Source organism: Gopherus flavomarginatus, chromosome 2, assembly GCF_025201925.1.
Source record: "Gopherus flavomarginatus isolate rGopFla2 chromosome 2, rGopFla2.mat.asm, whole genome shotgun sequence".
Taxonomy (NCBI): Eukaryota; Metazoa; Chordata; order Testudines; family Testudinidae; genus Gopherus; species Gopherus flavomarginatus.
In genome coordinates, this window is record NC_066618.1 from 234,953,980 (window position 1) to 234,972,279 (window position 18,300).

Consider the following 18,300-nt stretch of genomic DNA (forward strand, 5'->3'; position numbering starts at 1 on the left):
CCTCTAGAACAGAATTCCATATCGCACCCCAGGAGTTTTATGGCTTCAAGTTAAAGCTTAAAGTACTTCCAGATCTGATGGTCTTTCAGTTGCCTCTCCACTACCCCAACATGTAATTTCAAATTTTGTATATTCCGCAGGGTACAGAGGTATAATCAAATAATCTTGCAGACTTCTTCACTGGCAACTTTATTCCCCCCACTCTTTAAAAGAACAAGGAAGCTACATTTAAAAAAAAACAAAAACAAGTTAATGGGTCAGATTTTACACCCCCAGATGCTAATAAATTCAAAGTTATCGTTTGACACCCACCATAACTTAGTCACAGTGAGCACACACCTATATGACATATAATGCAGAGGGTACGGAACAACAGGCATTGCAGTACAAAATGCATATGAGCAATGTGTCCCAGTAACTTTTGAATTCTTCACTTCTGTTGTATAAAGTCTCAACCTCACTATTGAGAGTGAACTGAGGTTTTTTTTTTCATATTTAATTAGACTGCATGTTATTTTGGAGAGAGGACATGTTTGCATGTAACACCTCTGCCAAGATTCTAAAGTGGTGACATGACAGTTACTCAAGCTAGAAGTCTTACCAGAGACTGATTTGGTCTGAATGTTAGTCTGCAGTGGGGGAACCTCCAGAATAACAATTTTTAGCATGCTTTTTGAAGTTTTGGATATTTTTTAGATTCTTAAATGGCTCTGAGCTTCTTCAGCAAAGTAGTAGTAAGAGGAAAAAGCGAAAGAATTCCCCCTTCAGCCCCAAGGTTACCTTACAAGCAATTTGGTTAGATCACGTCATATGACAGTGTGGTTCTATCACAAATTAAAGTTTATTAAACAAATCTGTGTTCTATATCCTAATTTATTGGTACCATCTGCCAAGATCCATGAACAGATGCTTTGTGGGCCCTCATTAATTTGCACTAATGACTTGGAGACCTATTGCAAATTATTGAATTTTGTGAATTAGTCAATATGGCAGGAGAACAAACAAACACAAAAAAAACTCTTTGGATAGTGAATTCCAAAGTTCACTTTATACTTCAGTATTCAATATGATAATATTTCAGCATATACTAGTGTATGTACTTGGGTACTCTTTATACCAAAAAAAAAAGCAAAATCTTATTTGACTAAGATTTAGCTACAGCCCTCTGTTATTAAATCCTTCTTAGAAGAGAGAGGACTTTTGGTGAGAATCGTTAGGGTCATAGATTATCAATGGGAAAATTAACGGGTTCTTACAGTGTCTTTTTAAAATTGAATTTAGTGCAGGGAGAAGCTGTGATATTGAACAGGAAACCTTCCAACTGTCTGCCAAACAGCAAAAGCCTGGGCAGTACCAGTACAAGCTTCTCCAGCACCCTGAGCCTGAGGAACTGTGCTGGAGGGGCGGGGGGAAATAGTCAGCCCCTATGCTCATTCAGTGGGTAGACAAGCATAAAAATTCACCTCAGCTGCCTAACACAACCTGCCCTGTTTACATGAGGGCTTCAAAATGTGTTAACCCATGTTAGCGAACCTGTTTTAAATATACACCTTTTATCCTAGCCCACATAAATCCATAGGCCACTGAAAAGGCATCGGACGGCAATAAGTTTCAGTTCCTATCACCACCAAACCAGGCTAGTTTTGGACCTGGGACCTAGAGCTGAAAGGCTCCTTACGCCACTATGGTACCAGTCACTGGGGAGAAACTGTTACTGAACCATTAATATACCATCTGTGGAAGCTCTAAACTGTTGTAGGGAATGATCAAATGTACTGAGAAGCAAGAAGCTTTAGTTTTTGTGCTCAATGTAGAGAAAAATGACCTGATTTAAACACTTTTGTTTGCAATTAAAACCCTCCCCAAATGGAGGCGAAACTGTGTTCAAATGGAAGAGGCTGTGCATTTATTTGCATTGTGGAGGGGATTTTTACACAGATTGCACTGGACTTTTGAAGGAGAGATGATTTTGCTTTTTGATTGCAAATGATTGTACCCACACATTGTCATTAGTGATGTGTTTGAGTCACAAAATTCAGAACTGGAATGTGATTTCAATCTGAACTTGCCCAAATTTGGAAGTTTGTTTGGATCTTGTGTGTTGGTTGAGTTCATTGATGGTTAAGGTCCATGTCATATAGTTTGGAAGGTTTGGATCCAGTGTTCCACGTCAGACCCATTTCTAACTTTTATATTCAGATGATTAACTTCCCTCTCTAATATCCTTTGGTGTCAGAAGATTTGTATTTACTGTTAGAAGATCATCTTGATTTTTAGCCTTCAGCACAAAACAATGAAGAAAGACCAGTAGAAGGTTTCTGCTGCGTGTTCACATTGCAAAATAAATAAATAAAACCACAGTGATGGAGGGAGTGGGAGGAAGTGGTGAAAAATTGTCTCTCACTCAATTCATAGATATTCCTCCCAAGTTATTTAACATATCATTACGTGCTTGACAGTTTTCAGTCCCAGACTGCTGTGCATTGCAATGCAGAGGTGGTACATAAAACTTGAGAGGGGAAAGAACTAAGTTAGCCTCCCTTCTGATCTCTGAACTAGGAGTCTCTTTACAGTCTGAAAGAAAAAGGTATATTGAGGTGGATGTGAACTTCAGAGTTTTCTTGAGAGTTCCACTCTTGCACTTTAGTGTTTATTTCTGTTACTAATTTCTTTGGGGAAAAAAAGCACTGGAAAGAGAGAGAAAGTCAAACAAAAAAAGAGGAATTCTGCAACAGAAAGTCTTTTCTACAGCACCAGTTAAGTCAATAACTGGAAACAAAAAGTTTCCTACAATCTGATTATGATGCTGTCATATTCTAGCCCTATGGAGCCAAATAAGTACATAGCTAGCTAGTCTGAGAAATCCCCAGATGTCACAGTTTCATCACCAGTGCAGAAACTGAAAGACTACTACTGACTGCAAACAGCTTTGGATCAGGTCCTTAAAGCATTTCCAGACTTATTTGCAAGATCCAGTCCTTGCTCCCAGAAAACTCAATGACAAAATTATCATTGATATCAATGGGAAGGTTTAGGCCCATATATTTTAAGAAAGACTCAGTTAGAGATAAGACTAAGGATCTCTTTTCCAGCATGGATTCAAAAAAAATGTACCCAAGACACACACACACAAAATTTCTTATTATAAAATGCATCTTCCCAAGGAATCACGAAGGCACAAGAAAGGCAAAGAATTCCTAAAAGCACAAGTTCTCCAACAGAAAATCAACTTTAGTTACTTTCATTTTGCCTCAGAGAAATCAACAGAGAGCCCAAGAGTGATCAGGGAGAGATCTCACACAGCTTAGTGCAACTAGCTAAAAACAATACATGACACAATATACGAGACGTGAGCTTTTCTTTCAAATATATTTCTGCTCTGATTGGTGACTTTGTAAAAATGGCACACTGGGGCTCCAGAGCTGTGTCTCAGCAATATACATATTGAATGTACAGAGTTGAAAAGAAAAATTATGGGTGTTTCTAACTGATAACCCTACAAACCCAAGCTGGGGTATGAAAGTCAAGCTGGGCTCTTTCCTGTGCATAAGGCCCAGTAATAAAGGCTCTGCAGGATGCTGCAGCAAGCTGCCCTCTGTACTCCTTGGGGAATCCTATTGCCTTTTGGGGTTTCCACAGGTAATTATGGCATAAATTGTTTAAATGTGAATGCATTTAAACAATGTGGTTTTATGGGTGGCTTCGCTATTGTACTTAGTATATCCCATTGTACACACGCCAGAATCACTGACCTCCAGAGCTGTGTTGGGCTGATAGTGGTAAAGCTTACTTTCCCCACTATGTATATGTGCCAAGGGGAGGTATGCCAATATACACCACTGACCACCTGGCCCATATAATTCTGAATCCACATAGAAAGTAGATTTAATTTGGGAGAAGATGCCATTAGGGATGGTCACAATATTCTGAGCAAAATGTTTTCTCTTTGGAAAATGGAGGTTAGCTGAAATTGAAATTTGCCATGGGAAAAGAGCAATAGCAGGAAAATTGAACCAAAACATTTTGTTTTGGGTGAACATTAATCTCAGTGTCTGCCTGAGCTACCACGGTGATTTATGGGAGTTGTAGTTCCTAGCCCCTAATTCCTCTATGCTCCCTTGCTATACTACATCTCTTATGTTTCACTCTAGTCTCTCCCTGTGCCTGAGCTACTGGGAGAGACAGTCTGCAGCTCTGCTACAGAGACCAAGAGGGATCCAGAACTACAGCTCCCATGAGGCACTGTGGTGGCTCAGGCAGACACAGAGAATAATGTCATTCTCAATGGAAATGTTTCAGAAATTGTCATTCTGTGAAATGTTTCTATATTTTGACTTTTCCTCCCAAACTGGGACAAAAGCAAATATCAAAATATGGGAATTTCCCATGGGACCGAAATGCTATTTTCCGATCAACTCCGAGTGCTCCTTTTACATCATCCTTGTACAGAGCAGAAATCCACTTTTGACTTGGCTGAAAGTTCATATATTTCAATTTTTTCTCAGGTGCATCTACTTTAAGGGCCATATCCTCGGTGGTGTTATAATGTAACCACAATAATGTATATTAGCTGAGGAGCTGGTCCTAAAATTCTTACCAAATGCTATAGCCATAATGGAAATAATAATTGCCTTCCTTTGGGGCTTGTGACTAGCAAAATGTATCAGTAGTGAACGTATCTTCTTAGTTGTTTACAAAGAGGCCCTAGTTCCTGTCAGAAAGCAGCCAACTTGCCTCTCTCTGTGGATGTCATCAGCACATATATGCACCAGCAGTTGCACTGTTTCCAAAAGTGAAAGGCACCTAGCCTGTTCCCTGATAGACCCTGATATTTGCGTAATGTGAATGTAGATACAAAATATCATTTACAATGTACCTTTAAAGAAACTCCAGTAGCCTCCTATTAATTATGTGTACTACATTGCAGTAGCATCCTATTGCACCTAAGCAAACACCTCTGTGAGACTACTCTACCTGAATGCTAATGCTTGGATATTTGCACTAAACCTCAGCAGCAAGCACTTGGTGGTGTCAGTTTCCATGGTGCTGTCACATGCTCTCTCTCCCTCTGTCAACACATTCACATATCAGCATTTCCCACCCGCCTTGCTCCCCATAATGTGCTGCTCACTCACCCAGAAAGTTCAGCTATTGTAATGATGATTTAAGGGGGAATGGGAGGGGAGGGGAGGGGCAAAGGTGGCAGGGTGAAAAAGTGAGCTGTGTGTTGGAACAGGAGTGGGAATTTGCAGTTCGGTTATGTAACACAATACGGAATTAAAATTAGTCCCTTCAAGGGATGTTCAGGAAACAAGCTGTGTTCATCACCCAGGCTGCATTTCCCTTCTCAGCACAGTATGATACGCTGAAGTGTGAGTCAGAAGAAATTTGGGCAGAGATCTTGATATCTCCTTTTTTTAAGCACTAGAAACCAAGGTGTAACTGCATGGAGGGAAATGGGATAGTGGCTCCTTAAAACAGTGCATGTGTTTCTTAGTCCTCCTGCACTACCCATCTTCCCACCACAAGCCGACTACTGATTAAATGGTGCATCAGATGGTAAGATGCAAACTTGGTCCTTTGACTTTATTCCTGCTGGCTGCTTGACTAATTTGGTGCGTCTTTTTAATTGCCTTCCATTTCTTTCTTCTCTACAGGACAGCTTTCCTGCTCGCTTTGGAGGAGTCCATTTTGTCAACCAGCCCTGGTACATCTATGCCCTGTACACGCTAATCAAACCATTTCTCAAAGACAAGACGAGGAAAAGGGTAATTAGAGGGGGAGAAAACCTGTGACACTTCAGACCCGAGTTGGCTTGAATAGCTCCCTCCTTTCTTTGCTTTATTCTTTTTCCTCTGTGTTTTTTTGAATGGGCCTGTGAGAACTGCAGCTATGACTGAAGCCTCAGCTGGAGTTTGCAATTAGCCTAGATTCAATCAATAATTCAGCAGAAATAGGTTATTTTCAGAATCAAAGTCAGGGACCACAGAATGTACAAAGAACAGGCGCTATCCTATCGTACAATGGACAAGGCATGCCTATGGCCAGAGGAAGTTTTTACTGAGCTGTGATAGTGGAGGGACAGGCACAGTCTCCCACTGAAGCCATCCATATGAAGATGCTCCCATAGAGCTCAATCTCTGCCCAGTGAGGTACTATCAATTCCAAGGAACTTGCCAGTTTTGCTTCTTCAGCAGGTTGCCTTTCTTAACTCCCACTGGTGTCCACAAAAACTTCCACTTCTCTATATCAGCTCACACAGCAGGAGGAGAAGCAGGTCTTCACTGCAGAGATGTACCTGGATTATTGTACCTCACTGTCCTTGTCCATTTTTATCCTGAAGTTCATAGTTACTAAAATGGATCTCAGAAAGGCACCAAAATCTGGCCTGGGCTCCATCTGAGAAGTATTGAACAGGCTGAGGAGTCCTTCAGTGTGAAAACATGTCTGGATTAAAGCTGGGCAGAGTGTTCAAATAAAACCCTAAATTACTAGAAGCTTTGTGTGGTTCAGTGTTTTGTTACAAATTCAGAAACTGAGGATAAGTTCAAAGAAAATTGCTCAGGTACATGGCCTTGAGTCATTTTATAAATGTGTTGAAACAGCACAAAATAGCAATTTGTGCAATTTTGATGATAAGTCAGTTAAAATGCCATGTTTTGTTTGAACCCAAAACAACTCACTTGACAGGAGAGAACGTGGATCCAAACGGAGGGAAAATTTTTGCACATGACCCCTTGCACACCAAAACTACTGAGTATTTCCAGAGCTCTGAAAATAAATAGGTCTAGATTTTGGTGTCTATCTGAAATAGACAGTGATTCTGCCACTGAGCTGGGCTCCAGGTGTAGTTACTACTGTACCAGTTCCAGCTCATTGCCTTTATGTTAAAAGATCCTCATGAGCTTGTTCTAGTTTATATCTCTGATTTTGTCTCCTCTTGCTCCCTATGCTCCCTTACAGACCTCTCACCTTTCCGATCCCTTTATTATCTTCTCTCACTCTCTTCTTCATGCTCTCGCTCTGTGGCATCCAATAACAGAACCATATCCCTCTTCTTCAGAGCCTTCGTCAGAAAACACTTCTTCCAGGAATCTCTCCTCCCTTCCCTCAAAAATAATTCCACAACCCACTCTTTCCCTGCTTTTATATGATGTATATCTTATGGTAATGACAAGGAACATCTCTAGTACCATATTTTCAGCGTTGACTTCAATGGGAGCAGAATAAAGCTAATGTTGAGTGCTTTTGAAAAGACCCACCCATAAATTGCAGAGCAAATTCACTGCTCTAAATTATAATGCTTTATGAAATAAGGAACTGACTGTGCTTTTGTTTTGTTTTGTTTCAGATCTTTCTCCATGGTAACAATCTGAACAGCCTTCACCAGCTAATACACCCGGAATGCCTGCCCTCTGAATTTGGAGGTACGCTTCCTCCTTATGACATGGGAACTTGGGCTCGGACATTACTTGGTCCTGACTACAGTGATGAAAACGAATACACTCACACTTCCTACAACGCGATGCATGTGAAGCACTCATCCTCCAACCTAGAGAGGGGGTGCTCACCGAAACACATGACAAGGTGAGAACTGGCCACGAGTGCAAATTTTGTCCTGTTGTTTTACATTATAGGTTATGTATTTAGTCATCACCAGTCTAATGGCTGGACTAACCCAATTTAATAAGAGGCAGGAGCTTATTTTGCTGAAGCTGAAAATAAGGGGCACTTTAGCCTGAAGAGTGATTACTATGTGGCAGTGAAAGGCCAGTGTCTTGGCAGGACCATAATTACTTCTCTGATTACGAATGATTGTGAACAAAAACAAGTTGAAATTAATTAGACCCTTTACACTGTATTCAATGAAAAAAGTCACAGTGGAATGCCATTTCCATGGCATAATATACAGGAATATTTCTGTTCTGTTTTACATTCACAGCTGTTGCTTTGGTACATTCTGACCACACTTGTCAATGATAGATTTTAGCTCCCTGTAATGTACTTCTGGTAGTTGGTGTATAACAAGCACCATAGCCCTCTAAAAATGAATAGTCTCCTTTAGGTGCCTATCCAGTCACTACCCATTATCTGTTCAGCTAGTAAAGCTGGTCTCTTAAGCGTACAGGAAGACCTTTACTTTTAGATCTGATGATTGTGTTTAGTGCTTCCAAAGCTTAAAATGGTCATTTTTAAATCAACAAAGCTCACTAATATGCACTAATTGACTGGAGGGGGAACCAATACAGAATAGTGAGGTTTGTGGATTTCTGAGTGTCATTGTAGGGCCTGTGCTGGATGATACCACACTCTGAGGTCTGGTCTACACTACACAGACCTATACTGTTGTAGCTACAGTAGAATCTCAGAGTTACAAACAGCTCAGGAATGGAGCTCGTTCGTAACTCTGAAATGTTCCTAACTCGGAACAAAACGTTATGGTTGTCATCAGTGTTTTTCTAGGAGTAAGTGATTTCTTGATCTTAAATCTCCCTTTTTCATACAAGTGAGATTTCCCCCCTATTAAAATTATTTAATCACTCTTTTTCTCCTCTCAGTAAAGCTCTGCTTCTCCACAGGCATCATAAAATCTTGTCTCTTTTAACTCAAGACATGATTTTGTTTAGATGTTATCAGATGACCAACACCTCTTGCATACTTAGAGAGTGGCTTAAAAAAAATATCTGACACTTTTAGTCATTATACTATTTTCAAAGAAACAAAAGAAAAGATGATCCTAACAGAATCATAGATTTGAAGGCTGAAAGGAACAATGATGATTTCTTTTAGTCCAGTCTCCTGTGTAAAACATGCTATGAGGTTTCACCCAGGAATGCATTCAGCCCAATAATCTGCAGTTGAACTAAAATATGTCATCTATAAAGACACTAGTTGGTTATATGGCCAATGAAAATGCAAAGTGATATAAACATATGCTAACTATTATTATTACAGCAAAGAGTCTTGTGGTACCTTATAGACTAACAGACGTTTTGGAGCATGAGCTTTCGTGGGTGAATACCCACTTCGTCGGATGCACGTAGTGGACATTTCCAGGTTATTATTATTACAGGACCCTTCTGCTATTCAAAATATTCACTTAAAATGGGGGGGGCATGTAAATGCATGCACTTCCATGTACACAATAGTGAGGGTATTTTAATCAGAGCCCCTTCACCCTTTCTTTTTTTTTAAATGTATGTAGTTGTAGTGCCTCATGTTTTGGTCATAGATAAAGGTAGTAATGAACTGTAGTTCAAACTGCAGCAACTTGAAACAGATGTGATAATGCTAGCGCGTGAGCAATATGTAAAGACTACTAGTAACTGAACTCTTCTGTAAGAGAATAGAGAATACAGTCTACAGCTGGCGGAGGCAGGAGGGAATTTTGAGCCAACCTGAGCACACCCCTCCCACTACAAGTACTGTATGTGAAACATTATGCCTACTCCATTCCTTCAGAGGACTTTAATACCATTTACATTGAGAAAACAAGGCAAGAACTACAGATCAGAAAGAAACCACCAAGAGATGGAATCAGAGACCAACTAACCAAAATATGGTCTTACTTAACTTCATGAAATGAATACAAAGCTGACAGAAAAACAGAACCTTTGAGAGATTAGTAAAACAGACCTTGCATTCTCACCTGAAAAACATACTGCGCATATCAAATTACATAACACCAGAGACAAGAAAATACCCGAGAAAGTCTCGGATGATGGCAAATGGTACAGATACAATGAAGAAAAAACAGGTACATGAGCTGCTTCAGATATGCAGAACTGAGCTGAGTTTTGGAATACTAATTAGCAATGACACCACAACAGTACCTCCCTCCCCCATTCTCAGCCGTTTTTTTTCCCAGTACCATGAAACTGCACAAGATCTGTTCTTGTAAACAATTTCATGTTTATTTTAGCAAATAATGCTAGCAAATGCCAGTTTGTATAAATGAGGAAAACATTCTAAAAAACAGCATAGAAAATAGTTCTTGAGCCTAGGAATTAAAATGATTTTGAAAGCAGTTTCATGACCTGGCAAATATTATAGTGTGAACAGGGTCTTAATCAAACCATCTGGTGTTTCCTTTTGGTAAAACTAAGGACCTGAGCGGAAATCAAGCACTCACACTGAGAAAAAATCATAACAAATGGAAATGATAGCCCCATCCTCTGAAATTATCTCATACCATGGAAAAATACCAGAGCCCTAATACTGAATAACAGATGGAAAACACAGCAAAACTGCTGATGACTCCAGATAATGAGGGTAATAGCCAGAACAGCAGCAGCAACAACAAAATCCATTCAGATTTGATCTGTTTACTAAGATTCAGCTCAATGAAGTTTGAAATAAACAAGGTAATAAAACATGAAAACTAGCATTAATATAGCAATGGCAAGGTCAACTCATTCTTAAAGAGAGGTTATGTTGATTTTAGATTGTTTATATAGGTGTTTATATGGTAAGTCATCTCTCTTTGGGAGAACATTCCAGTCTACGTCCAGCTCCCATGAAAGTTCTGCCTCCAGTGATGGCAAGCCTGTTTGGTTGAGCAATGTAGCTGTTGTGGGAGATCGTGATTATGGAAGGAGACGTTCTCGCTCACCTAATGAGGGCCAATGCCAATGACTTCTGAATATCAAGAAATGGGCCCTGAGTTGGACTCTATTCAATAGGTAGCCAGTATGGAGACCAGAGCACCAAACTGAAGTTCTCGTGGAGCTCTCTGTTGCTTAATCAATGAGCTGCTGCATTTTGTACCAGTCGGAGTTTTTTTCTGGGCATGTAGCTTCATGCTTAGATATAATGGGTTGAACTAATTAAGCCTAGGGGTCATGAATGCTCACCACACCAGTTACAGATGGCAATGACCGCCCATAGCTATTTGGACTTCTCTTAGCAGTGAGCGCAAAAGGATCTCCAAGCTGCAGACTGAGTTAGCAATCGGGGGTATGTTACAGAGGATGGTAATTCTTTGAAGATCTTCCCTTTTCCCAAGAGTGCCACCTTAGTCTTGTTTGGGTTCAGCAGCAGTATGTAGTCTGCCCTGACTATCATGTGAATCTCTTTTGTTTCCAATACCTGCCTCTCTATTATATCGCCGTTGCCTATCAACCGCTGGGTCTTGGGTCACTTCTTCCTCTGTGAGCTAGATCCTTGGCAAAGGTGATGGAAGGGGAATCCCTGACTTGTGGTAGGCTGGGACACAATTTGTCAGCTAACTGCTCCTCCTCCACTCTCTCTCTGTTGCCCATGTCAGCACAAGCGCACCCTTTGGAACTTGCCTTCAATCCGGACTCATCTGAAAAGTCAATACCACTTAGAAATAAACTGTTGAGAAATGAAATTTAACAAAACTACCCAGCCAAAAAACTGTTATGACAGAGTTTAGGTTGAGAACATGTATCAGTGATTTAAGAGCAAAATATCATAGGCGCAGGAACTAGTGGTTCTCCATTTTATGCGGGGTCCTGGCTGCCGGCCCCACGCCTGCCCCCAGCTGTGGCTTCAACCTTGGCCCCCTTAGGCTTGTCCAAGTCCCTCTCTCCAGAGACACAGCCCTGCTCCTGGCCACAGCTCTGAGGGGTGGGGTGGACAGGGGTAAAGGGACTTGCTTTCAGCACCCCTACTCTTATAAGTGTTCCAGTGCCATTGCAAAATACACTGCAAGGATGTTGCAATTATCCCCAAAATCAAACATTATAAACCCAGAAAATTCAGAATTACAGTTACACTTAAAAGAAATCCAGACATGCTAACATGTGGAAATGCACAGTGTAGGCACCAAAACATCCTTAACTCTGCTCTATAGTGACCAAGGACCACATTTTCAAAGGATTTGTGTGCCTAAAGATTTAGATGCCTATTGGGTTTTTTAAAAGCACTTCAATAGGTTAGCCATTGACAGTTAGATGCCTAACCCAGTTAAGTGCTTTGAAAATTCCAGTAGGCCCTGTCTTCATCTTTAGGTGCCTAAATTCCTTTGTCCTCTGTCCCTGCATGGTTATGATTAAAGCATTTTTTAGGGTTTGTGACCCCAGATTAGATGAAACTGATTTTTAAATACATATTAGATTTTTTTCATATTTTCCGCTCATGATTTGGTTTCTTAAAGGATCATTTTCAAGACAAATATAACTCAATCTAATCTTCTATGGTCTCAGAAAATTCCTCCAGTGCTCAAAGAGAAGCAGCTGTATGTTTGGAAAGCATAGATTCTATTTCCCATATCTAACAAAGACAAGGAATGCCTGCTTTAAGGAAAAAATCAGTACTTAACTATGAAGCTATGACAAGCTATGACAGTATAATAAACAAAGAAATATGTTTTAGAATATTTTTGAGCCTGAACTTGGGGCTCATTCTGGGCAGAGATGGGCAGGGTTCCTATTTATTCAGACTGGCTCCTGAGGGCTAGGCTGTGGAAATCAGGTCTTTCACTGTTTCATTAGTTATTAACTCCAGTGTGACCTTACTATCCCCTTTCAGCAGATGCTTCTGGTTTTATGGGGCTCATTTGATGCTGGCTCACAGTCAGCACCGAGTTACTGCAGAAGCACTAAAATACCACAGCATAAAAATTAGAGCTGTTGATTAATCACAGTTAACTCACATGATTAACTCAAAAAAATTAATCACAATTAATCGCAGTTTTAATTGCACTGTTAAACAATAGAATATCAGTTGAAATTTATTAAATATTTTGGATGTTTTACTACATTTTCACATATATTGTATTCTGTGTTGTAACTGAAATCAAAGTGTATATTATTTTTATTATAAATATTTGCACTTTAAAAATGATAACCAAAATGATAACCAAAATAAATAGGATTTTTCAATTCACCTCATACAAGTACCGTAGTGCAATCTCTTTGTCGTGAAAAATGCAGATTTTTTTTGTTACATAACTGCACTCCATAACAAAACAATGTAAAACTTAGAGCCTACAAATCCACTCGGGCCTACTTCTTGTTCAGCCAATCGCTAAGACAAACAAGTTTATTCACATTTACTGCCCTCTTCTTATTTACAATGTCATCATAAAGTGAGAATAGGCATTTGCATTTACGTGCCAGATATGCTAAACATTCTTATACCCCTTCATGCTTCGGCCACCATTCCAGAGGACATGCTTCCATGTTGATGACACTCATTAAAAAATAATGTGTTAATTAAATTTGCGACTGAACTCCTTCGGGGAGAATTGTATGTCCCTGCTCTGTTTTACCCACATTTGCCATATATTTCATGTTATAGCAGTCTGGGATGATGACCCAGCACATGTTCATTTTAAGAACACTTTCACTGCAGATTTCACAAAACACAAAGAAGGTACCAACGTGAGATTTCTAAAGACAGCTACAGCACTCGACCCAAGGTTTAAGAATCTGAAGTGACTTCCAAAATCTGAGAGGGACGAGGTGTGGAGCATGCTTTCAGAAGTCTTAAAAGAGCATCAGTACGATGCAGAAACTATAGAACCTGAACCATCACAAAAGAAAATCACCTTTCTGCTGGTGGCATCTGACTGAGATAGTGAAAATGAACATGAGTTGGTCCACACTGCTTTGGACTGTTATCAAGCAGAACCAGTCATCAAAATGGACGCCTAAAAGGACCTATGAATCTTTAGTGCATCTGGCACGTAAATATCTTGCTACAATGGTGCCATGAAAACACCTGTTCTCATTTTCAGGTGACATTGTAAACATAAAGCGGGTACCATTATCTCCTGCAAATTGTAACCAAACTTGTTTGTCTGAGCAATTGGCTAAACAAGAAGTAGGACTGAGTGGACTTGCAGGCTCTAACATTATACAGTGTTTTATTTTTGAATGCAGGTGTTTTTTTTTACTTAATTCTACATTTGTAAGTTCAACTTTTGTGATGAAGAGATTGCACTGCAGTACTTGTATTAGGTGAATTGAAAAATCCTATTTCTGTCATCATTTTTACAGTGCAAATATTTGTAATAAAAACATGAAGTGAGCACTCTGCACTTTGTATTCTGTGTTGTAATTTAAATCAATATATTTGAAAATGTAGAAAACATCCACAAACCTTTAAATAAATGGTATTCTATTATTAACAGTGTGATTAATCATGATTAATTTTTTTAATCGCTTCACAGCCCTAATAAAAATCAATAGGAAAATATGTGAAAGCTTCTGATTGCCCATGAACAGCAACTGCCTTGTCCCCCTGACTAACTGAGAGCTGGCTTGTTCCATGCCAACTGGAGGGATGCAAGGAGGGGAACAGATATTCCATATGAGTATTAAGTCAAAATAGTTCTATTCCTTGCATTATAACTAACATATAAAATACAAGTAGAGGTGGCACTTAGTTTTCACTATTCATATTTTGGGTTCAAAAATGAGGAAACTACTTACTTCTTTGTGGCACCTCCTTCCCCATCAGTGATTCATAATGCGTGAAACAGGCCATAATACCCAAGCAGGCACCTGCAGGCATATTGTAAATGTACAGTAGTCCATGCTCATTAGTAGCTGTTGAAAAATGTTACAACTGGTGACTGGATTTTGCTAAAGTTTCAGAAACTAATGGAAAGGCTGCGGTGCATTTGCCCTGTGAACTGATCATTGGCAGGCAGCATATGAAACGCTAGAGGGTTCCCCAAAGAACCAGAGGGCAAGGAGTCTGAAGGCGTGATCAGAAGTAACAGGCCATGACTACACCTGCAATACTAGGAACCCTGAGCACACCCAAAGTGGGGCAGAGAACTGGCTGCCTTCCTAGGCATCTCTGGCTGCGGTTTTAATTCATACACAGCACTCAAGTACTGCCGTGATCGGTGAACTGTAGCCGTGCAGACAAATACAGCTGATGTATTATAGCAGGACTGGTAGCACTGCCTATTAGTAAGGTGGCCCGACACTTCCCATTATAACACTCTATTTTCCGTTGTATATAACTCTGCCAAACTTTAACCAGCAGGGCTGAAATTTTCCAGGCCAGGCTGACTTTTATTGGGAGAGAAATTTTAGCCAAAATTGTTCAGCTGTTTCCAAGTATTAAGCTAGGGGAAAAAAATTGTTTTGCTGATGGTAAAATAGTCTTAAGAACTTTTCTTTGAACAGCTCAAATGCCCCCATGCTTTGGAGCAGGGACTTGAAATTTGGCAGGGGAGGGGTGGGGTATTTGTGTCAGTGATTTGCCTTTTGCAATCTCTGTGAAAATCCTCCCAAATTTGGCTAAATTACAAACCCTTTGAAAAATCACAGTTCACTCACACTCAGTAAAGAGTTCTTTGATTTTAGCAGCTAAAAGCTCCAAAGATTCCATTCACTGAACCCGCTCAGTCAGTTCCTAGTGCTGGGCCATCCCCAGAGAACAACGAAACATGCTTCAGTCTAGGTCTATAGGAACAAAGCTGGACTTTTCCTGTAGATGCAGTTTCCAACAGCTCTGGGCCAGGCTGGGCACTGAAATGGAGATCAAGGAGCCTGTCTCTCCTGTGCTCTCAGTAACCCCCCTGCTTGCACCCAGGCAGCAGGGAGAAGGAAGCCATCTGATTTTAATATCAAAGGACCAAAAGCCAGCCCAGAAGGAGGGAAAGCAGTAGACTGGGACAAGGAGTCTGGCCAAGCTGGGAGTTGAGGAGAGAGAAACTGTGGGAGTTGGAGGGCTGGGACTGGTTGGGCAAGGGGACTGGGAGCAGGTAGGGGAAATGGGAAGATAACACATGTCATATGAGAAGTTGTGGGGAAGGAGTGTAGAGAGACTGGCTGCACAAGAAGACTGGGCCTAGGAACCACTGTGGGAGGGAATGGGGGCAGGGGAGAGGAGAGACAGATCTTAGAAGGAGCTGGGTGCAGTGTCGGGATGGGGGAGAGAACTGGGACTGGCTGGACAAAGAGATTGGGACAATCAGCCACGATGGGGGTGAGAGAGTGAGAATGGGGAGACTGAGATTGTACGAGGAGCCTGGAAGCCAGTGATGGGGGGTGGGAAAGACAGATCAGATGAGATCCAGCAGTGGGGATCTGGAACCAGTTGCAAAAGGAGGCTGGGCGTGAGTGTAGGGAGGGAGAAAATGAGGAGTGGAGCCTTGGACTAGGTAGGCAAGGAGAACGCAATTGGAACAAGGAGCCATGGGTGGGGAAGAGACAAGACTGGGACCGGGTCACGTTGGAGGGAATGGGACAGAAGAGTCTGTGCTCACTCAAGCACACAGCCCTTCTGCAGCCTGGCAGGGAACCCAAGACTCCTAAGTCTCACTAAATATCCACAAAACCCACTGGTGAAATGTGTCTTCTCCTCCTGTAGTGCCAGTCCACACAGAGTCTGACCTACTATTGCTGTCAGGTGCTCTAGTTACTCCTCTGCTGATGTAGCAGAGGTCTGTGCAGAAGATCTAAAGGTTCCAATCCTGCTGGTGAACCATGTGAGTATCAAAATGATGTCACATGATGGAATTTCTGGGTTTTTTTTTTCAGTTTGCTTTGTTAAAAACTTAGGAAACTATATAGACACAAAAACTATGTTAAAAGAACATTGTTAAGGTTGCGAAGTCAACCACTCAAAAGTTAGGAGATTTGAGAAATGAGGTTGCTGGTGTAACCTTAATTCAGCCCCTTTGTGCGTTATGATACAGGCTTTAATTACTTCATCACATACTATTTTTTCCAGAGGACTCTGGCCTCCTTCTGGGCACAGGATGAAATTGCTTTGGGGCTGAATTGGGGTGGTGTAGTGAAGGAAACTGTTGTGTGTAGGACCCCTGTCTCATTTGTTGCAGAAGTTGGAACGTGTGTGGTGAATGAGACAGGGGATTGCAGGGAGAGAAAGGACAGCCTTATGGTTAAGGCTCTTGAATGGTGCCATGGGGAGCTGAATTCTATCCCTGCCTCTGCCAGAGTTCCTGTGTGATGTGAAGCAACCTACTTAACTCAAACTTTTCACAGGTGGTCAACAATTGTGTGGTCCTCATTTTCTGGGTGCCTGACTTGAGACCCTGGGGCCTGATTTTCAGAAGTGGTGAGCACTAACAGTGCTGCAAACGGAAGATTGTGGGAGCTGTGGTTTGGACATATGCAGTGCTATATTCTAAGTACTCTGAAAAACCATGTCCTTGGTGTCTCAAATTGGTCAGCAAAATTAGTGGATACCTTTGACCTCATCTCTGGCTGTGTCTCAGTTCCCCATCTGTAAAATGGAGATAATTTCCCCTCCCGCCCCAAAGGGTTGTTGTGAAGATAAATTCATGAATGTTTGTGGAGAGACGAGGAGGGTGAGGTAATATCTTGTATTGGACTACCTTTTGTTGGGGAGAGAGACAAGTTTTCGAGCTACACAGAGCTCTTCTTCAGATCTGAGGATATGAATATGAGGAAACTGATAATTCTGTCTTCAGATCAGCACATAAGTGCAGTGCAGTAAATAAGGCCTGGGCTCACACATTGAATACTGAGAAAAACTTAACTGGATGATGATTAAGTGAGCACCATCCCACTGGCTAGGAACCAAGTCCACCATTAGGGAAAGGTCGGCACTTGCAGCTGTTATTTAGTGGACTGAGTGATAAGCTGGGAGGCCTGGGTTTTATTTTTGATTCTGCCACTTTCTCACTGTATGTCTTGATCACTTAACTCCTTTGCTTCCATTATCCCTCTATCTATAATATGCTCTCCCATCTTTGTGAAGCACTTTAGATCTATGGCTATAAGGTGCCGTGTACATGCAAAATAATTGCATGTATCAAAATAGAATTTAGAGGCATCAGGAGCCCATTGGAGCTGTACATTCACAGAGTAAGAGGCAGTCTTTGCCCCAAGGAGCTTACAGTCCAAATAGACAAAGCAATGGGTGAGAGAAAGAAAGTATTGTCAACCCTAGTTACCAATAGGAAACTGAGGTACATAGAGATGAAGTGACTTGCTCAAAAGAAGTCTTAGTAATAGTGGTGATTAGTAGTATAGTATCTGCACAAAATCCAGGGCCATCTTGATGTTTCCGATCTGCATACCATAGAACAGGGAAACCTTCATCTGTGATCTGAGGTGAGGGCTTATGGGGCTTAGCCAATGGAGGGTGTGTGCGCGCATGCATGCGGGTTGCAAGGAGTGAAGATGGCATTTTCTCCACTTGCCTTTCAAGATCTTGCTGTCCACAGGCAATCATTGTAGTGTGTTTGTATTAATACAGTCGCCACCTTTTATCACCCATAATGTATACGTCTATGTCCTGCACCAATCCCTTATGTACTCCCATTGTCCTCTGAAATGGAGGAAAGAGGTGTTCTCCCCGCTGAAGAGGTTTAGTTTTGGA

At 41.1% G+C, this 18,300-nt stretch overlaps 1 protein-coding gene across 1 annotated transcript in view; it reads left to right on the forward strand.

Annotated features, from left to right (window-relative positions):
• CLVS1 (clavesin 1) overlaps positions 1 to 18,300 on the forward strand; it is a 118,213-nt gene that overhangs the window by 90,488 nt on the left and 9,425 nt on the right. The window contains exons 4-5 of the mRNA XM_050941183.1: positions 5,658 to 5,768; positions 7,352 to 7,587. Coding sequence (XP_050797140.1) covers positions 5,658 to 5,768; positions 7,352 to 7,587 — 347 coding nt within the window. The remainder of the gene's footprint in view (positions 1 to 5,657; positions 5,769 to 7,351; positions 7,588 to 18,300) is intronic.